Source organism: Thalassophryne amazonica, chromosome 22, assembly GCF_902500255.1.
Source record: "Thalassophryne amazonica chromosome 22, fThaAma1.1, whole genome shotgun sequence".
NCBI lineage: Eukaryota > Metazoa > Chordata > Actinopteri > Batrachoidiformes > Batrachoididae > Thalassophryne > Thalassophryne amazonica.
The window spans coordinates 136,330-159,089 of NC_047124.1; the positions used below are offsets into that span (position 1 = coordinate 136,330).

The 22,760-nt window shown below is 42.1% G+C and overlaps 1 protein-coding gene across 1 annotated transcript in view; it reads right to left on the reverse strand.

Annotated features, from left to right (window-relative positions):
- Window positions 1-22,760, reverse strand: part of abcc9 (ATP-binding cassette, sub-family C (CFTR/MRP), member 9) — a 268,703-nt gene that overhangs the window by 60,847 nt on the left and 185,096 nt on the right. The window contains 1 exon segment of the mRNA XM_034163302.1: window positions 11,862-11,982. Within this exon segment, the coding sequence (XP_034019193.1) occupies window positions 11,862-11,982 (121 nt within the window).

Here is a 22,760-nt window from a genome sequence, read left to right on the forward strand (position 1 = left end):
TGCCTATTCTTGCCTATTCTCTCCCTCCCATTTTGGGGTAATGAGGAGGTGTTTAGCAGGCTGACATCATTAAATAGGTGGCTGGTGCAATGTTTCTAGACAGCAAGGCTTTAGTTTTTTTGATAACTGGCCTTTGTTCTGGGGCCGCCATGGCTTGCTGATGCCAGATGGCCTTCGCCCTACGGGGAAGGCGGCGCATTCTTGTCTATGAACATAGATAGAGCTCGACAGTAGGGAGGGGTGTTATTTCAAAAAATTTGGGAATCTATAAATGTTTGCATGGAATATGGAATATACACGAATAAACCATAGCATGATAAATTTGTGGGTCATTTGGTTCCAAAAACCCATATGGGAACAGAGCCAGTGAAGATATCGGGTTCAAAAATTGCCAAAAATATCGACGAAAATGTCATATCTTGAGAACTGCTGCACCTAGACACTTGAAATTTGGCTCCAAATGTTGCTTGACCCCAAGTTTATATTCAACTTCTATAGTAACAATAAGGCTATCTGTTGTTTTTTAAGAGTAATTGACAAAAACCTTAATTTCAGCACATATGTTACGATCAATTGTAACAAACAAAATCTATGTAGTTTTTTATTTCAGGAACATCAGTTGAGTAGAAATCATCACATGTAAAGAATGACATGGCCCACAATGAAACTAATTAGAAGCAACAGAGTGGGTTTCTACGTCAGCAGCACATATACGACACACGTGTTCCTTGAAATTTCAAAACGCTCCGTCCATATGGGTTTTTGGAAGCAAATGACCCAAGAATTTATCCTGCTATGGTTTATTCTGTGTATATTTCTATATTCCATGCAAACATTTATAAATTTCCAAATGTTTTGAAATAACACCCCTCCCTATCAACAGGGAGGGTAACATTAGGATTTTATAGCAGACCAGGTGATTAGAGACTCTGCAAGGTTTATGACAAATGTGGGTGTGGAATCCATTAGCTTAGCGGGGAAATTAGTGTAGAAAATCCATGGTGGTCATGGTGCAGTTTATCTGCCAGGGAGGGAAATTCAACAAGTTGAGACTGTGGCCTGCTTCCGTAGACGTGTCCATAAAAATCATAAAGAGATATGATTTGCAAACTTAATACCCATTACTACATTGGATGATGTTGAAACTGAGGGTGACCCAATGGTTGTTCCAGCAATATCAAAGATTTTATGTCTGCTACCTACAACTGGCATGGAATGTCTCAACCTAAACCTACTTCCAGACATCTTATATATGCTACTCTGGAACCACCCTTAAACTGAAACAGTCCAACTGACAACCCCACTGAGGTCCTTAGTCTGGGTCTCATTAACATGCGTGTATACGCTGTGGCTTGCAGCTCCCGTGGCTATGCTTGTGTTCATTTGTTTGTTTGTTTGTTTTACTTATGTCTATGTACACAATGGTAGTGGAGGTACTAGTGCAGTACAGTAGGTCGGAATTATGGAATATTGGGCTACAATGCAGGCTTCACATATCCCTGAAACTGGACTTTATTTTACCGGAGTTGCGAAGGACTACTGAGCCTATGATTTTTTCCACGCAGCTGCCCAGGAGACAGTGTTTCCGTAAATAGAAATGGGGTAAGAGAGCCGGCTTGTGTGCTAGGCTACAAGCTAGCCCGTACAGACCGCCCTTCCTGGTCTCTTCCTTGCCAGTGACAGGCCAACAAGATTGACGAGATCTAACTCAGGATTATCTCGCGAAGAATGGACAGCTGTGTGGTCGCTGTTACAGAGACCTGGCTGGATGATAACATCCCAGATACGGCGGTGGAGATAGAGGGACGCTCTCTCTTCCGGGTGGACAGGACTGTGGCTTCAGGTAAGAGCAGAGGTGGGGGCCTGGCGCTGTATGTAAACAACCTTTGGTGCACAGCCACATATATTGTTGCAACATTCTGCTCTCCTGATTTGGAATATTTGGTGGTGAAATGCAGACCTTTTAAGTTGGTGAGATCGTATTGTGATCGTATTGAGATCGTATTGTGATCGTAACTGTCTACAAACCACCACGGGCGAATGCTAAAGTAGCGTTAGAGGTGCTGTACGGCCTGATTAATGAGCAGATGAATGCCAACCCAGAGACGGCTGTGATTGTGGCTGGAGATTTTAATCATGTTGAATTAAAGGCAGTGTTTCCTAAATTTCATAAGTACATAAACTTCCCTACCAGAGACAATAATATTTTGGATCAGGTATATTGTAATATTCCTGGTGCTTACAAGGCTGTAGCAGCACCACATCTGGGCATGTCCGACCACAGTTCAGTGGAGCTGATTCCTGCTTATAAGCCTCTGGCATGTACAACCATCAGGACAGTTCAAGTTTGGTCTGATGAGGCCTCCTCCGCACTACAGGACTGCTTTGAGGATACGGACTGGAGTGTGTTTAGGGATGGGGCAGACCTGGAAGAATATACATCATCTGTCCTGGGTTACATCCAGTTCTGTACTGATGCTATCCTCCCTGTAAGGTCATTAAGGAGTTTCCCAGTCAGAAATCATGGTTGGATAGCACAGTATGGTCCCTGCTGAAGGCCTGAGATGCTGCGTACCGGGCTGGAGACAGGCAGGCTTACTGCAGGGCTCGATCTGAACTGAGGAGTGGAATTAAGCAGGCAAAACTCTGGTATAAACAGCACATAGAAGAGCATTTCAATAATAAGGACCGGGGAGTCACGTGGGCACCGCGAGCGGAATGGCAGCTGGCTAGGGACTCTCCGTCTTTTGACATTTTATTTGACTATACTGAAAGTGCGACTCATTTTCGAAGTGATTTACAGTGTCGTATGTGTGGAAACGGTGGTTTTCACTTTTGTTGAGAAAATCGGCTCGAATTTACCATGGGTTCCAAGCAAAAGGGGAAGAATACCCGCAGCGCTCTGCTGAATGAAGCTGAAGTGCTACCTAGCCTAGCCCCCATAGCACCTTCGCAGCAACAATGTGAGAGAGAAGGGACCCTGTTCGCCGAGGTGATCAAAATAAGCAGTACTCTACAGACTGTTGCTTCCAAAGTCTCATTTATAAAGCAGAAGTTGGATGATTTGACAATACGCATACGCATATCGAGCCTTGAAGATGCGCACGATAACCTGCAGACGACAGAGAGCAAGAGAGACAAGCTAGTGGAGTCAATGTGGGATCACATTCAGGCCCTTGAAAACTACAGCAAGAGGAATAATGTGAGAGTGGAGGGCTTAAAAGAGACTGTTGGTGTGGATGAGACACTTTTGAGTTGTGTTAAGAAGTTGCTCGTGGAGGGGCTGGGGGTGAACGCAGCTGACCCTGAGTTCGAGATGGAGCGGGCGCACCGCGCATTGGGACCCCCGCCGGATCCGGGCAAACCTCCGCGGCCAATACTGGTTCGTTTTCTGCAACAGTCAGCCAGAGAGAAAGTGCTCATCACCGCGAAAGAGAAGCGCGGGTTTGAGTGGGAGGGCTGCCGTCTGTCTGTGTTCCCGGACATGTCCAGAGAGCTGGCGGCGAGGAGGAAGAATTTCACTGTGGTGAAGCGCAAACTGCAGCGGCATCATGTGAAGTACACACTTGCATTCCCAGCGACACTGAGAGTGAAGTGGAAGGGGAGGAATATGAGCTTCACTTCTGCGGTAGCAGCGGAAAAGTTTTTCGAAAAGGATGAGGATGACGGCAGTGACAGATTAGATGCACCAGGAGCCACACACAACATGTCGTGATGAATATGTCGGAGGAGGAGCAGACCCAGACCACGGTCACCAAGGAGGAAGAGAGCGGCGCCTTTCACGGACCCGATAAGGTTTGTTCTAGGTTTGGCTGCTTCTAGTTCACGTGTTCTGAAGTTATGGTGCAGATCGATTTGCAATTTGTTGTCAGAATTGCAATGTTAGAAATGTTCTTTTTTCACGTTAAGGTTTCTCTTTTTCTTTTTCTTTTTTTTTTTGGCTGGTGGCACACTATGGGGTGGGATTTGTATGTAATATATCTGGGATTACAGGTTACATATTATTATATTTATTCCAGCAATAACTGGAAAATGCATTAAAATAATGTCTTGGAATATTAATGGAAGTGGAAATCCTGCAAAGAGGCATAAAGTATGGGCTTATTTAAAATCAAATCAGGCAGACATAGTATTCTTACAAGAGACTCATTTGAACAAAGGGGAAGAGTCCAAATTTAAAACAGGATGAGCTGGTCATATATTTCATAGCTCATATTCAAGTGCTTGCAATGGAGTCATGATCCTAATTAGAAGAAATATTCACTTTAAATTGGTTAAAGAGTCCAAGGACACAGAGGGAAGAGTCATATGTGTTCAGGCACTGATAGAGGGCATAATGATGACACTGTGCAATATATATGCACCAAATAAGGAGGATCCCCAATTTTTCCATGATGTAAATATAATTTTGGGGGAGATGGAGAGACAAATTATACTAGCTGGGGATTTTAATGAAGTTTTGGACCCCTGCCTTGACCGAAGTAAATATAAGGTGCCACTTAGTAATAAGGGCAGAGAGGCAGTTTTCATGATGACAGAGGATATGGGTTTGACAGATGCATGAGGCTCATTAATCCATGTAAAAGAGAGTATACATCTTACTCTCATTGTCACAAGTCATTCTCGAGATTGGATATGTTTTTGGTTTCAAACTCCCTACTAAATTGTGTAGCAAGTTGCTCCATTAAAACTATTGCACTCACTGACCATGCAGCTGTGGAACTCTGTCTGGAACTGGGAGTCGAGGAGAGGAGGGGTTCTAGATGGAGAATGAACGTCTCACTATTTCAGAACAAGTTTGGAGGACATGCCTCAGTTTAACTTTGATCCAGTGTTGCTTAAAATTAGGACAAATTTAGAAAAATGGGAAAAACTACCAATTTCACTCTGGGGTAAGAGTAATATAATTAAAATGATTATATCCCCTCAGTTCAACTACCTATTAATGATGCTGCCCATTGTAATACCATTGACTATCTTTAAACAGTATGAAAACTTACTTAAACAGTTTTTATGGGAGGGTAAAAAAGCCAGAATTAAAATGACCAAACTGTATGCACCAAGGGAGAAGGGTGGCCTGGACTGCCCAACCCAATTTTCTACTACTTATCATTTGAAATGGTCAAACTAGTGAAATACTGGTAGCAGACTGGGGAAGGACTAGATTGGTTGAAGTTGGAAGCTGATATCTGCACTCCTTTTGAGCCAAAACATAAATTATTGCAAAAAAAAAAAAATCAATCAATCAATCAATTTTTTTATATAGCGCCAAATCACAACAAACAATTGCCTCAAGGCGCTTTATATTGTAAGGCAAGGCCATACAATAATTATGTAAAACCCCAACGGTCAAAACGACCCCCTATGAGCAAGCACTTGGTTACAGTGGGAAGGAAAACTCCCTTTTAACAGGAAGAAACCTCCAGCAGAACCAGGCTCAGGGAGGGGCAGTCTTCTGCTGGGACTGGTTGGGGCTGAGGGAGAGAACCAGGAAAAAGACATGCTGTGGAGGGGAGCAGAGATCGATCACTAATGATTAAATGCAGAGTGGTGCATACAGAGCAAAAAGAGAAAGAAACAGTGCATCATGGGAACCCCCCAGCAGTCTACATCTATAGCAGCATAACTAAGGGATGGTTCAGGGTCACCTGATCCAGCCCTAACTATAAGCTTTAGCAAAAAGGAAAGTTTTAAGCCTAATCTTAAAAGTAGAGAGGGTGTCTGTCTCCCTGATCTGAATTGGGAGCTGGTTCCACAGGAGAGGAGCCTGAAAGCTGAAGGCTCTGCCTCCCATTCTACTCTTACAAACCCTAGGAACTACAAGTAAGCCTGCAGTCTGAGTGCGAAGCGCTCTATTGGGATGATATGGTACTACGAGGTCCCTAAGATAAGATGGGACCTGATTATTCAAAACCTTATAAGTAAGAAGAAGAATTTTAAATTCTATTCTAGAATTAACAGGAAGCCAATGAAGAGAGGCCAATATGGGTGAGATATGCTCTCTCCTTCTAGTCCCGTCAGTACTCTAGCTGCAGCATTTTGAATTAACTGAAGGCTTTTTAGGGACCTTTTAGGACAACCTGATGATAATAATGAATTACAATAGTCCAGCCTAGAGGAAATAAATGCATGAATTAACCACAAACCCAGTTCTTATACATTCTGGTCAGGTTTGGTTGAAAGTACATAAAATAATTAAACAATCCCATTCTGTTCAAAAATATGCATCACTTTGGAACAATCCTTCTATTTGTATTGATAAGAAACCTGTGTTTTGGGGAAAGTGGCATTCCTGTGGCATTCATACCATCGGAGATTTATACAGAGATGAGCATTTCATGTCCTATGCAGAACTTGTTCGCAAGTTTAAACTGGAAGGGAAGGAACATTTTTGGAAATATCTACAAATGAGACATTGTGTGACATCCAAATTTAAAGAGGGTGGTGAGAATCTCATTCTAGATTTTATTAAGTGGTCACAGGAATGTCACACTGCCTCTCAATTCTACATGTTGCTGAATAATGATAGAAGTGGTGATTCTTCAAATATCAAAATGCTATGGCAGAGGGATCTTGACATGGAAATCTCACAAGATAAATGGTTGGATATCATGTCAAAAAATGGTAAATATGTGAAGGAAGCCAGAAGTAAATGCATACGAGGTCTGTCCAAAAAGTATCGAACCTTTTTTTTTTTTCCAAAAACTATATGGATTTGAATCGTGTGATTGCATCAGCCAAGCTTGAACCTTTGTGCGCATGTGTGAGTTTTTCCACGCCTGTCAGTTGCGTCATTCGCCTGTGGGCAGGCTTTGTGTGAGCACTGGTCCACCCCTCCCGTCGGATTTCTTTTGTCTGAGAACTTGCTGAGAGACTGCCGCTTTGCTCCATGAAATTTTTTTCAGAAACTGTTAGAGACAGGCAGTTGGAAACCATTCAATAGATTCAGTTGGATATCGGTGAAGATTCTGTCGGCGTCACATGGATTAAGGAGTGTTAAAACCTTTTTAAAGACAGCCCACAGCGGCGGACGGCACGCGACGCACCGAGCAGCCATTCGACAGGCTGGATCGACCAGATCATTTCTAAACTGAAGGCTGTGTTGATCCGGGACATCATGTGACTACCACAGAAATGGCAATAGAGCTGGACACTTCTGCGGCACATTCCACTGTTACAGAAGATTTTGTAATGAAAGACGTGTGGAGGATTTTGCGCGTCGGCACGAAGCAGCTCAGGACGCGCAGCAAAAAAAAAAAAAACACCTACTGGCTTCATCTGCAGCACCCTAACACATATGTTAGGATGCTATTTGTAGACTTCAGCTCAGCTTTTAACACAGTCATCCCAGACAAGCTGACACTGAAGCTATACCAGTTGGGTTTGCCTGTGCTGCTGTGCTCTTGGATCAGAGACTTCCTCACCAATAGGTCTCAGGTGGTGAGAATAGGTGACCTTACATCGTCTTCTCTGGTCCTTAACACAGGCACTCCGCAAGGCTGTGTGCGTAGCCCAGCCCTCTTCGCTCTTTGCACACACGATTGTACTGCCATCCACCCCACAAACACAGTTGTGAAGTTTGCAGATGACACCACAGTAGTGAGTCTCATTTCAGATAATAATGAGACCCACTACAGAGAGGAGGTCCAGCGGCTTATTCAGTGGTGTTCAGTTAACAATCTGACACTGAACACAGGGAAGACCAAGGAGGTCATTGTGGATTTTAGGAGGGCCAAGAAAACGGACCACGTCCCCCTCCTCATAGGCGGAGAAGTGGTGGAGTGTGTGGATAACATCAAATTTCTGGGCCTCCATATTACATCTGATCTGTCTTGGTCTATGAACACCTCCCATCTGGTGAAGAAGGCGCAACAAAAGGTCTTCTTCCTCAGGAAACTGAAACGTGCTGGACTATCCTCCCGACTGCTGGCAAACTTTTACAGGGTCACAATAGAGAGCATCCTCTGCCTTAGTGTGACTGTGTGGTACGGCAGCTGTACGGCCCAGGAGAAGAAGAGTCTGGCACGGGTGGTGAGGACAGCACAGGGCATTGTTGGCTGCCCCCTCCCAGACTTGGACTCCATTTATGAGGGTCGTGTCAAGAAAAGGGCCAAATCTATCGCTGCGGACTCCAGTCACCCGGGCCACAGACTGTTTGTACCGCTTCCATCAGGCATGCGGTACAGAATATAAGGGTCACTACAAATAGACTGAGACAAGTTTTTTTCTCCTAGGGCTGTCGACACATACACACACACAGACACCTTTTTAGCGACTGTAATCATGCATTCAGTATATCTGGACTGTTTTATTTATTTATTTACAGGGTCTGCAACTCCTGGCACATTGCACTTTGTTTATAGAACTGTCATGCACACAGCACTTTTATCTATAGAGCTGCTATGCGTACAGCACTTTTTGATATTCCCTGCTGCATTTCTTTGCCTACTGTATTCTCTGTGTATATAGTTGAATGTGTATTTTTGTCCTTTGTCTTAAATTGTTGTATGAGGTTTTTTGTTAGACAAAGTGAAGCTGCAATTTAAATTTTGTTGAATTTTTTTCAATGACAATAAAAGGCATTTTATCTTATCGTATCTTAATTATGGATCATCACTTAGATATGATTGGGTTATGTGAAACCTGGCTTAAACCTACAGCTGTCCTCCACTTAAATGAGGCCTGCCCACCAGCATATACATTTAGTCACATCCCTCGTGATGTGAAGCAAGGCAGGGGTGTTGCTCTTATTTATAAATCTAGCTTTAGCTTATTAGCTGTTGGGGGTCACAAATATAACTCATTTGATCATCTGATTCTCCGCTCTGCCCACGCTAAGGGTGCAACGATACATGTATTTGTATTGAACCGTTTCAGTACAGGATATTCGGTTCGGTACAGGGCTGTGCACGGTTGAGTTCACGTTGCTCGTCTTTATATTCAGCGTTGCCAACTTGGTGACTTTCTCGCTAAATCTGATGACTTTCCAAACCCTCTTGACGACTTATTTCCTCAAAAGCGACTAGCGACAAATCTAGCTACTTTTCCTGGCATTACTGGAGACTTTTCTGATGTTTGGTGACTGAAAGTGAAAGTCTCTGTTGTCACCGAGCGGCAGCGGGTCTCCCCCTCCTCCGCTGCCTGCAGCAGCCTGAAAGCATTGAGCGGAGGGATATCTATAATCCTCCTCATTCACACTCGCTCAGCCTACTGACCTCGTTTGCTGTGCTGTGATTAAATAGTCCCCAGACTTTGAGAAGCCCTGAAGAAGTTATTTTATTTTAATAAGTGATGGCCAATTTTAATGGCAAAACAAATAAACAAACCAAGACTCAAGTTATTTTATTTTAATAAGTGATGGCCAATTTTAATGGCAAAACAAATAAACAAACCAAGACTCAAGTTTATTTGTGGTTCTAAATATTTTTAAGGTGGTTTTACTCACTTTTTTGCCTCTCCTACAATGTTTTTGATTTCATTTCATTTAATTTAAAAAGATATATTAATAAACATTAAATGAACAGTTAACAGAAAGAGATAGAAAATAAAATGAATTGTACAACCCCTGGCAAAAATTATGGAATCACCGGCCTCGGAGGATGTTCATTCAGCTGTTTAATTTTGTAGAAAAAAAAGCAGATCACAGACATGACACAAAACTAAAGTCATTTCAAATGGCAACTTTCTGGCTTTAAGAAACACTATAAGAAATCAGGAAAAAAATAATTGTGGCAGTCAGTAACGGTTACTTTTATAGACCAAGCAGAGGGAAAAAAATATGGAATCACTCATTTCTGAGGAAAAAATGATGGAATCATGAAAAACAAAAGAATGCTCCAACATATCACTAGTATTTTGTTGCACCACCTCTGGCTTTTCTAACAGCTTGCAGTCTCTGAGGCATGGACTTAATGAGTGACAAACAGTACTCTTCATCAATCTGGCTCCAACTTTCTCTGATTGCTGTTGCCAGATCAGCTTTGCAGGTTGGAGCCTTGTCATGGACCATTTTCTTCAACTTCCACCAAAGATTTTCAATTGGATTAAGATCTGGACTATTTGCAGGCCATGACATTGACCCTATGTGTCTTTTTGCAAGGAATGTTTTCACAGTTTTTGCTCTATGGCAAGATGCATTATCATCTTGAAAAATGATTTCATCGTCCCCAAACATCCTTTCAATTGATGGGATAAGAAAAGTGTCCAAAATATCAACATAAACTTGTGCATTTATTGATGATGTAATGACAGCCATCTCCCCAGTGCCTTTACCTGACATGCAGCCCCATATCATCAATGACTGTGGAAATTTACATGTTCTTTTCAGGCAGTCATCTTTATAAATCTCATTTGAACGGCACCAAACAAAAGTTCCAGCATCATCACCTTGCCCAATGCAGATTCGAGATTCATCACTGAATATGACTTTCATCCAGTCATCCACAGTCCACCATTGCTTTTCCTTAGCCCATTGTAACCTTGTTTTTTTCTGTTTAGGTGTTAATGATGGCTTTCGTTTAGCTTTTCTGTATGTAAATCCCATTTCCTTTAGGCGGTTTCTTACAGTTCGGTCACAGACGTTGACTCCAGTTTCCTCCCATTCGTTCCTCATTTGTTTTGTTGTGCATTTTCAATTTTTGAGACATATTGCTTTAAGTTTTCTGTCTTGATGCTTTGATGTCTTCCTTGGTCTACCAGTATGTTTGCCTTTAACAACCTTCCCATGTTGTTTGTATTTGGTCCAGAGTTTAGACACAGCTGACTGTGAACAACCAACATCTTTTGCAACATTGCGTGATGATTTACCCTCTTTTAAGAGTTTGATAATCCTCTCCTTTGTTTCAGTTGACATCTCTCATGTTGGAGCCATGATTCATGTCAGTCCACTTGGTGCAACAGCTCTCCAAGGTGTGATCACTCCTTTTTAGATGCAGACTAATGAGCAGATCTGATTTGATGCAGGTGTTAGTTTTGGGGATGAAAATTTACAGGGTGATTCCATAATTTATTCCTCAGAATTGAGTGAGTCCATATTTTTATCCCTCTGCTTGGTCTAAAAAGTAACCATTACTGACTGCCACAAATTTTTTTCCTGATTTCTTATAGTGTTTCTTAAAGCCAGAAAGTTGCCATTTGAAATGACTTTAGTTTTGTGTCATGTCTGTGATCTGCTTTTTTTCTACAAAATTAAACAACTGAATGAACATCCTCCGAGGCCGGTGATTCCATCATTTTTGCCAGGGGTTGTATATTTTGCATCACAGAACCACCTTGGGTCCTGGATGCCAACCACCCAGGCAGACAAGTAGTCCATCCCATCCTCTCTAAAGTAAGCCTATATCTGCCAGAGCCAGACAAAATATGGGCATCTTCTTGGCCTTCTCCAGCTGATGGGGTCATCAACACTGAGGCACCTACGTGCTACATGATGTCCTGAGAAATGTGCCACATGACCATAATGTCATAGCTGACAATTCCATAAAATGCAAATGAGTAATAATTTAACCTTTATTTAACCAGTTTCGTCCCATTGAGACCAAGATCTCTTTTACAAGGGAGACATGGACAATTACACAGTTTCCAGTCCACCTAACCTGCATGTCTTTAGAAGTGGGAGGAAGCTGGAGCACCTGGATGGAGCCCACACAAACACAAGTAGAACATGCAAACTCCACACAGGAAGGACACGGGTGGGAATCAATCCCATGACCTTCTGACTGTGAGGCAACAATGCTAACCGCGAACCAACCTCGCTGTCCAACACCAGTACATTACATGGTGCATTACAAAAATAATGGAAATGGGTTTTTGTTTTTTGGATTAAAACTTCAATGTCTTTATGATAACAAGGATTCAGTTACCTATAGATCCCTCGTAGTTCTCTGATTCTGTGCTGAGAAAGCTGTTTATCTTCTTCACTGCTCCCATCTGGACTTCCAGGTCTGCCAGGTTCCTCACCACCCAGTTTAGGTAGTTGGTGACCTATGAAGGGACAACAAGGCTGAATCCAATTTCTGACCCTTATTCCTCCATTTTTACCATACCAACTTTATTTTTAAAGCACTTTAACATAGCCACTGCTGGCACAAAGTGCTGCACACTAAAACATCCATTAAAACACATTTAAATAAATAAATAAGAAGTACAATTTAAAACTAAGTCTTGCTGGGGCCGAAAACCAAGGAGAAAAAATAGGTTTTTAAACAAACATTAAAAATAGGCAGTGAAGGTGCCTCTCTCACAGACAAGGGCAAGCTGTTCCATAATTTTAGGAGCAGCAATAGAGAAGGCCCTGTCCCCTCTGAGCTTCCTTCTGGATCTTGGTACTTCCAGCAGCAGCTGGTAAGCTGACCTGAGACACAGACATGGTACATTTTTCAATTTCAATTTCAATTTAGTTTCATTTATACAGCACCAAATCAGAACAGAGTTGCCTCAAGGCGCTTCATACAAGTAAGGTCTAACCTTACTAACCCCAGAGCAACAGTGGTAAGGAAAAACTCCCTCTGAGGAAGAAACCTCAAGCAGACCAGACTCAAAGGGGTGACCCTCTGCTTGGGCCATTCTACAGACATAAATTACAGAACAATTCACAAAATGAATATACAGGAAATACTGTTGGTGCACAGGACAGGAGGATTGCCAGCACAGATACCACCCATCTCTGGATGGAGCTGCACCTTAAACAGAGAGAAAAAAACAGAATCAGGCATCAGAAAGACAACAAATACGGTATAAGTTGCCAGCATTAAACAACAAGAAAAACAGAAGAAATACTAAGGTGATCGCCGGCCACTAGCCCTAAACTTCACTAAAAGCCCCAGAATTTAGGTAAAGTTGAGGCCGCGGCACACCCTGTTTCCTAATAAAATTAATTGAAAGAGTACAAAGCGTAAAACAAAACTGTACCAGTATGCTAGCCATATGAAAGGGGAAATAAGTGCGTCTTAAGTCTGGACTTGAAAGCCTCCACAGAATTTGACTGTTTTATTGACGCAGGGAGATCATTCCACAGAACAGGGGCACGATAAGAGAAAGCTCTGTGACCCACAGACTTCTTATTCACCCTAGGGACACAAAGTAGTCCTGCACCCTGAGAACGCAAAGCCCGTGCCGGTACGTAAAGTTTAATTTGGTCAGCTAGGTAGGGAGGTGCCAGTCCGTGAACAATTTTATAGACTAGTAGCAGAACCTTAAAATCTGATCTCACTGGGACAGGAAGCCATTGAAGAGAGATGCCAAAATGGGTGTAATGTGGTCGAACTTTCTGCTTCGTGTCAAAAGTCTGGCTGAAGCATTTTGAACCAACTGGAGACCCCTAATGCTGGAATGTGGTAAACCAGAAAATAGAACATTACAGTAGTCCAATCTCAAAGAGATAAACACATGAATCAGGGTCTCAGCATCAGCCATAGACAGGATGGGACGAATCTTCGCTATATTTTGCAGGTGGAAGAAAGCAGTCCTCATAATATTTCTAATGTGGAGGTCAAAGGACAATGTAGGATCAAAAATTACCCCAAGGTTCCTCACTTTGACAGTGTAATATATGACACACGAGCCTAGGCTGAGTGTTAACTGGTCAAATTGAGGCCGATGTCTCACTGGACCAAGAACCATCATTTCAGTCTTATCAGAGTTTAAAAGTAGGACGTTTCTAGACATCCATCTTCTCACTGATGCAAGGCAATCTTCTAAGGATTTAATGTGGATGAGATTACCAGCAGTTATTGGCATGTATAACTGAGTATCATCAGCATAGCAGCGAAAGGTAATCCCAAAGTGCACATAAGGATGATGAGGTGCAGAGAGGTAAGGCATGACAATACTGTGAAGAGACTTAAAAAAAGAACATAATAATTTTAAAACATACCCTAAAACATACAGGCAGCCAGTGAAGTGAGGCCAACATGGGAGATATATGATCTCGCTTTCGAGTTCCTGTCAAAAGTCATGCAGCAGCATTTTGAACTGCAGATGCAAAAGTAATGAGTGATTGACTCCCACATAAAGTGTATTACAATAATCCAGCCGAGATTAAATAAAAGCATGGATCACTGTTTCAAAGTGCTGTCTGGACAAAAAAGACTTCACAGTTGCTAACCGCCGTAGATAATAAAGACCGGACTTAACCACAGCTTTAATTTGGCTGTCCAATTTAAACTCACTGTCCACCTTAAAACCAAGATCATTAATAACAGGTCTAAAATAAACCTCCAAAGGTCCTAAGGCAATGGAGGAGGAGTCACAGGGGCCACTGGATCCAAACACCATCACCTCTGTTTTCTTTTCATTAAAATTTAGAAAGTTCAAGGCCAACCAACCTTTACTGTCCTCTTGGCATACCCAGGGATGTTTTATAGAACTGACATCCTTCTGCCCTAAGGGGAGACGCCGAAGCTGCAGATGATACTGAACGATGAATATGCACAGAAAAGGTTCTGTCTACCAAGTAAGACCTGAACGATGCAAGTGCAATGCCAACGATACCCACTAAGTGATATAATCGAGATAATAAAATGTTATGGCCCACTGTATCAAAGGCAGCAGTTAAATCAAGCAAAACCAAAACAGTGTGGTTGCCAGAATCTCATGCAAGAAGGATGTCCTTAAAAACCCTTATTAAAGTAGACTCTGTGCAATGAAGGGTTTTAAAACCTGACTGGAAAATTTTTGTGCTGTCACAATAGAGGAAGAGGTATCTCAATTCTCTTTTGGAGGAAGGGGAAGGGCCACGTAGCCCTTCAAACAAAAGTTTCAAGACCACACCTGAAATGGCTAGACAAGCTGAAAAAGTGACCAAAGACACCCATAAATGTAAGCATTAGTTTGTGAACGGTTGGTCAAAAAGTACTTAATCCACAGACTCAAATGTTCATGGAGACCCAGGTCCTGTAGCTTCCTGACTAGTATCCTGGGGACAATTGCATTAAAAGCAGAACTAAAATCAAAGAACAGCAGCCTTACATACGCCCCTTTCTGCTCCAGGTGAGACATTGCTATGTGGAGCACAGGTGACCTCTGTGGATCTATTTGCCCTATAGGCATACTAATGTTGGTCCAAGGTAGGAGAGACAGCTGTCTTCATGTGCCCCAGAACAATTCTCTCAAAGCACTTTGAGACAATTGGTGTTAAGGCCACTAGTCTGTAATCATTATCCCTCTGGAGCTGAACGATGCGCTCTTGCATAAAAAGTCACATGACCTAATTAAACAGATGTAACACTCAATCTGCTGCACTCTGAGACTCCCTTTAAATGTGTGTTGAATGTGGAGACTTCAACCTTTATAGTACTTTTTAAATTTGTTAATAGGTCTAGTATAACTTGACTTATGAGCATTTTTTACGACATGCATTTTCATGAATATTATTGTGATTTTTCGCTGTGCGTTTATGTACACACATGCAGCCAAAAGGATAATTTCCTTCTCTACTGCAGCAGCAACAGTGATGGGAAGAAATATGACTCCTGCTCCCTCATTGTTTAGCTCCTGAAATTTTCCACCAATCAAAAGTCACTAACCCCACGTGTGTTCACTTGGTACTGGGTACCACATTTACATGGACAATTTTTACACGAGTCCCAAACTGTTCATGGACCTGGCTAACATGAACTTTGGGGCATGTGGCACATACAGGGAGAACAGACGAGGATGCCCCAGAGGGAGGGCAAATGCTCTCATAAAAAAATCTGAAAGAGGATCTATAAGATGGATAAGAGAGGGGCCTCTGGTGTTTGTAAAGTGGATGGACACACCGGAGGTGCCTGTGTGCTCCACCATCCATCATACGTTTTCGGGTGAGACAGTGTGGACAAGGGTGAAGGATGCGAAGGATAGACACTGGACGGTGTAAGACATTCCCTGTCCTACCCCAGTGTTGGCTTATAATAAAAACATGGGTGGAGTCGACCTATTTGACCAGCTCATCCAGTACTACTCCACCCATCAGAAAACTGCACGCTGGTACAGGACAGTGTTGCTGCACTTCCTTGACATAAATGCATTCATCCTGCATCGTGAGATCAGCAGTGTCAAGCAAGTGCAGCCCAGGACACACAAGGACTTTATGGTGGAGCTGGTGTGTCAACTGTGTGCAACAGACAAAACAGGTGTCCCACAGAACAGGAGCCAGAACCATGTTCCTGTGCCAATTGTGACAGGCACAGATCCTCGCCAAAAGGCCACAAAAGGCAGATTGAGGTGCCAATGTTGCCTTCAGGTGGACAACAAGAGGAGTGACACACCGTGGATGTATCAGGCCTGCAATGTGCCCCTCTGTGTTGTGTTGGACAGGAATTGTTTTTTGAGTGGCACAAATAGTTTAGCATGTCCTGCACTACATTGTACATATGTTTTAGAAATGTACCATATAAATTTACATTCTAAATCTTATTTTGACATCTGATTGTTTTCTAAATAGTTTAGCTTTAGCATTTCCTGCACTATGTGTTTTTGAAATGTACAATTTATATTTACAATCTAAATTTTATTGTGATATCTGACTATTTCAGACATACGAGGTCTGTTAGAAAAGTATCGTACCTTTTTATTTTTTTCAAAAACTATATGGATTTGATTCATATGTTTTTACGTCAGCCAAGCTTGAACCTTCGTGCGCATGCGTGAGTTTTTCCACGCCTGTCGGTTGCGTCATTCGCCTGTGGGCAGGCTTTGAGTGAGCACTGCTCCACCCCTCTCGTTGTCGTTTCATTGCCAGGAAATGGCGGAATGATTTGGGCTTTTTTTCCATCAGAATTTTTTCAGAAACTGTTAGAGACAGGCAGTTGGAAACCATTCGAAAAATTTATCTGGCTTTCGGTGAAAATTTTACGGGCTTCACAGAGAATAAGGAGTGTTACTACAGCTTTAAGAACAGCCCACAATGGTGCACGGCACGCCGCGCTCCGAGCCGTCATCGAGAGGCAGAAACCACCACATCATTTCAAAACGGATGGCTGTGTGGAGCCGGGACCGTCGTGAGCAATTTCTCTGGTTATCACAAGAGCTGGACATCAGCCATTTTCCGGCAGATTTCACTTTTAACAAGAGATTTTGTCATGGAAAGCCACACGGAGGCTTTGCGCATCACGACCGATTCGCTGATGAAGCGAGACAAAGGAACACCTCCGTTTCGGAGTGCCAGAGGACAAGTTGGGACAAGCCTATCTCAGCTTTCAGTGCTTACCAGTTGAGTGAGTATAAGAGAAATTGTGGAGAGCTAGGCTTGTCCTCTGGCACTCCGAAACGGAGGCCAATCGCCAACCTTCCTTTTCTCTCAAAAATTCTTGAAAGGGTAGTTGTAAAACAGCTAACTGACCATCTGCAGAGGAATGGTCTATTTGAAGAGTTTCAGTCAGGTTTCAGAATTCATCATAGTACAGAAACAGCATTAGTGAAGGTTACAAATGATCTTCTTATGGCCTCAGACAGTGGACTCAACTCTGTGCTCGTCCTGTTAGACCTCAGTGCTGCTTTTGATACTGTTGACCATAAAATTTTATGCCATAGGTATTAAAGGCACTGTGCTGTGGTGGTTTGAATCATATTTATCTAATAGATTACAATTTGTTCATGTAAATGAGGAGTCTTCTTCACAGACTAAGGTTAATTATGGACTTCCACAAGGTTCTGTGCTAGGACCAATTTTATTCACTTTATACATGCTTCCCTTAGGCAGTATTATTAGACAGCATTGCTTAAATTTTCATTGTTACGCAGATGATACCCAGCTTTATCTATCCATGAAGCCAGAGGACACACACCAATTAGTTAAACTGCAGGAATGTCTTACAGACATTGTTGTGTGGGCCGCTGAAGAGGAGGTACTGCTGGCCCACCACCAGAGGGCGCCCTGCCTGAAGTGCGGGCTTCAGGCACGAGAGGGCGCAGCCGCCTCACGGGAGCAGCCGGGAGTGACAGCTGTCTCTTATCACCACCTGACAGCTGTCACTCATCACCACCTCATCATCATCTCCATAAAAGCCGGGCAGCAACTCCACCTCCCTGCCGAGTTATCTTCAAGCCAAGAAGGTAAACTCTCAGCTGTTCTGTTCGGTACCAAACGCACTTGTATTTGTGCTCTGAGTGTTTGCAGGAGTTTCTGTAGCTACTTTCAGCTGGGTGCTGGGTTTTGTGGACTGTGTAGGAGTGACGCTTTTCACCCCTCATGCCAAAACGGATAAGTAGCTCTCAGGCTCTGCACAACTGTGTTACTGTGTTTGAGGTGGAGGTGTTTTTCCCACCTGGAGAAGAACTGCTGATTTTGCTGACTGTTTGCTGGGTGTGTGCTCACACCCATCCTTGATTGTTTCTGCTTCCTGCCAGCAGTACCAGATCCGACAGCCGGAGACGGTGACCACCTGGGGACTCGGGACTTGGCGGCTCCAGTATTCTCCGGGTTCGGTGGCGGTGGAAATCGTGTGGGTTCCGGCTCCTCTCTGGACAGACGTCTTCTATCCTCGAGCCTGCCCACACGTCACCTTTGTAGATTGACTACATACAAAATTCTGTAATCATCTGTATTTCGTTGTGCACATTCACAACAGTAAAGTGTTCTATTTTCGGCTCATTCATTGTCCATTCATTTACGCCCCCTGTTGTGGGTCCGTGTCATTACACTTTCCCAACAGACATAAAGACATGGATGACCTCTAATTTCCTGCTTTAAATTCAGATAAAACTGAAGTTATTGTACTTGGCCCCACAAATCTTAGAAACATGGTGTCTAACCAGATCCTTACTCTGGATGGCATTACCCTGACATCTAGTAATACTGTGAGAAATCTTGGAGTCATTTTTGATCAGGATATGTCATTCAAAGCGCAGATTAAGCAAATATGTAGGACTGCTTTTTTGCATTTGCGCAATATCTCTAAAATTAGAAAGGTCTTGTCTCAGAGTGATGCTGAAAAACTAATTCATGCATTTATTTCCTCTAGGCTGGACTATTGTAATTCATTATTATCAGGTTGTCCTAAAAGTTCCCTGAAAAGCCTTCAGTTAATTCAAAATGCTGCAGCTAGAGTACTGACAGGGACTAGAAGGAGAGAGCATATCTCACCCATATTGGCCTCTCTTCATTGGCTTCCTGTTAATTCCAGAATAGAATTTAAAATTCTTCTTCTTACTTATAAGGTTTTGAATAGGGAGGAGTTTCCTGGCCTTGTCCCCGTGTTCATAAAATTTTTGCCTAGATTTAAAGAACATCCTTTCAGTTTGTGCTGTCGATAAATGTTCATACTCAGTATTTAGTAACAATTTTGTTTTGTAAAGATCAGGTGTTGGGGCTTGTGCATACAGATCATCAGTAACAATTCGTCCAGTTGCTGCCTATATTTTATTTTCTGATATGTTCAATCAATCAATCAATTTTTTTTTTATATAGCGCCAAATCACAACAAACAGTTGCCCCAAGGCGCTTTATATTGTAAGGCAAGGCCATACAATAATTATGTAAAACCCCAACGGTCAAAACGACCCCCTGTGAGCAAGCACTTGGCTACAGTGGGAAGGAAAAACTCCCTTTTAACAGGAAGAAACCTCCAGCAGAACCAGGCTCAGGGAGGGGCAGTCTTCTGCTGGGACTGGTTGGGGCTGAGGGAGAGAACCAGGAAAAAGACATGCTGTGGAGGGGAGCAGAGATCGATCACTAATGATTAAATGCAGAGTGGTGCATACAGAGCAAAAAGAGAAAGAAATAGTGCATCATGGGAACCCCCCAGCAGTCTAAGTCTATAGCAGCATAACTAAGGGATGGTTCAGGGTCACCTGATCCAGCCCTAACTATAAGCTTTAAAAAAGCAGTCCTACATATTTGTTTAATATGCGCTTTGAATGACATATCCTGATCAAAAATGACTCCAAGATTTCTCACAGTATTACTAGAGCTCAGGGTAATGCCATCCAGAGTAAGGATCTGGTTAGACACCATGTTTCTAAGATTTGTGGGGCCAAGTACAATAACTTCAGTTTTATCTGAGTTTAAAAGCAGGAAATTAGAGGTCATCCATGTCTTTATGTCTGTAAGACAATCCTGCAGTTTAGCTAATTGGTGTGTGTCCTCTGGCTTCATGGATAGATAAAGCTGGGTATCATCTGCGTAACAATGAAAATTTAAGCAATACCGTCTAATAATACTGCCTAAGGGAAGCATATATAAAGTGAATAAAATTGGTCCTAGCACAGAACCTTGTGGAACTCCATAATTAACTTTAGTCTGTGAAGAAGATTCCCCATTTACATGAACAAATTGTAATCTATTAGACAAATATGATTCAAACCACCGCAGCGCAGTGCCTTTAATACCTATGGCATGCTCTAATCTCTGTAATAAAATTTTATGGTCAACAGTATCAAAAGCAGCACTGAGGTCTAACAGAACAAGCACAGAGATGAGTCCACTGTCCGAGGCCATAAGAAGATCATTTGTAACCTTCACTAATGCTGTTTCTGTACTATGATGAATTCTAAAACCTGACTGAAACTCTTCAAATAGACCATTCCTCTGCAGATGATCAGTTAGCTGTTTTACAACTACCCTTTCAAGAATTTTTGAGAGAAAAGGAAGGTTGGAGATTGGCCTATAATTAGCTAAGATAGCTGGGTCAAGTGATGGCTTTTTAAGTAATGGTTTAATTACTGCCACCTTAAAAGCCTGTGGTACATAGCCAACTAACAAAGATAGATTGATCATATTTAAGATCGAAGCATTAAATAATGGTAGGGCTTCCTTGAGCAGCCTGGTAGGAATGGGGTCTAATAAACATGTTGATGGTTTGGATGAAGTAACTAATGAAAATAACTCAGACAGAACAATCGGAGAGAAAGAGTCTAACCAAATACCGGCATCACTGAAAGCAGCCAAAGATAACGATACGTCTTTGGGATGGTTATGAGTAATTTTTTCTCTAATAGTTAAAATTTTGTTAGCAAAGAAAGTCATGAAGTCATTACTAGTTAAAGTTAATGGAATACTCAGCTCAATAGAGCTCTGACTCTTTGTCAGCCTGGCTACAGTGCTGAAAAGAAACCTGGGGTTGTTCTTATTTTCTTCAATTAGTGATGAGTAGAAAGATGTCCTAGCTTTACGGAGGGCTTTTTTATAGAGCAACAGACTCTTTTTCCAGGCTAAGTGAAGATCTTCTAAATTAGTGAGACGCCATTTCCTCTCCAACTTACGGGTTATCTGCTTTAAGCTACGAGTTTGAGAGTTATACCATGGAGTCAGACACTTCTGATTTAAAGCTCTCTTTTTCAGAGGAGCTACAGCATCCAAAATTGTCTTCAATGAGGATGTAAAACTATTGACGAGATACTCTATCTCCCTTACAGAGTTTAGGTAGCTACTCTGCACTGTGTTGTTATATGGCATTAGAGAACATAAAGAAGGAATCATATCCTTAAACCTAGTTACAGCGCTTTCTGAAAGACTTCTAGTGTAATGAAACTTATTCCCTACTGCTGGGTAGTCCATCAGAGTAAATGTAAATGTTATTAAAAAATGATCAGACAGAAGGGAGTTTTCAGGGAATACTGTTAAGTCTTCCATTTCCATACCATAAGTCAGAACAAGATCTAAGATATGATTAAAGTGGTGGGTGGACTCATTTACTTTTTGAGCAAAGCCAATAGAGTCTAATAATAGATTAAATGCAGTGTTGAGGCTGTCATTCTCAGCATCTGTGTGGATGTTAAAATCGCCCACTATAATTATCTTATCTGAGCTAAGCACTAAGTCAGACAAAAGGTCTGAAAATTCACAGAGAAACTCACAGTAACGACCAGGTGGACGATAGATAATAACAAATAAAACTGGTTTTTGGGACTTCCAATTTGGATGGACAAGACTAAGAGACAAGCTTTCAAATGAATTAAAGCTCTGTCTGGGTTTTTGATTAATTAATAAGCTGGAATGGAAGATTGCCGCTAATCCACCGCCCCGGCCCGTGCTACGAGCGTTCTGACAGTTAGTGTGACTCGGGGGTGTTGACTCATTTAAACTAACATATTCATCCTGCTGTAACCAGGTTTCTGTTAGGCAGAATAAATCAATATGTTGATCAATTATTATATCATTTACCAACAGGGACTTAGAAGAGAGAGACCTAATGTTTAATAGACCACATTTAACTGTTTTAGTCTGTGGTGCAGTTGAAGGTGCTATATTATTTTTTCTTTTTGAATTTTTATGCTTAAATAGATTTTTGCTGGTTATTGGTAGTCTGGGAGCAGGCACCGTCTCTACGGGGATGGGGTAATGAGGGGATGGCAGGGGGAGAGAAGCTGCAGAGAGGTGTGTAAGACTACAACTCTGAAATAATCTGCCCTCTGAGAAAGGCCTTCATTGTTTCCCATATAACAGCCATTGGCATCCCTGGAGTCTGACTGGATTCCATAAAATAATTAATTTGTTCAGAGATCAAGTTCTTAAATGAATCTTTAGAAATATGCAATGGATCAAGTCGCCATATTCGTCTTGGTTTGGAGCATTCTGAAAAAGTAATACTCATTTTAACTGGACTGTGATCAGAAATGACAATAGCTTCATATTGACAATTTACTACACTGGGAAATATCCTACCATCAACGATAAAAAAATGAATCCTTGAATACGAATGATGTACCGGTGAAAAAAAAGAGAATTGTTTGGCATTTGGATTTTTGTTTCTCCAAGGGTCAATAAGGACGTCTTTCAAACGGGTTTCCTGCTTCACCATATCCTCCAAGGGAGATAGAGTATCTCGTCAATAGTTTTACAT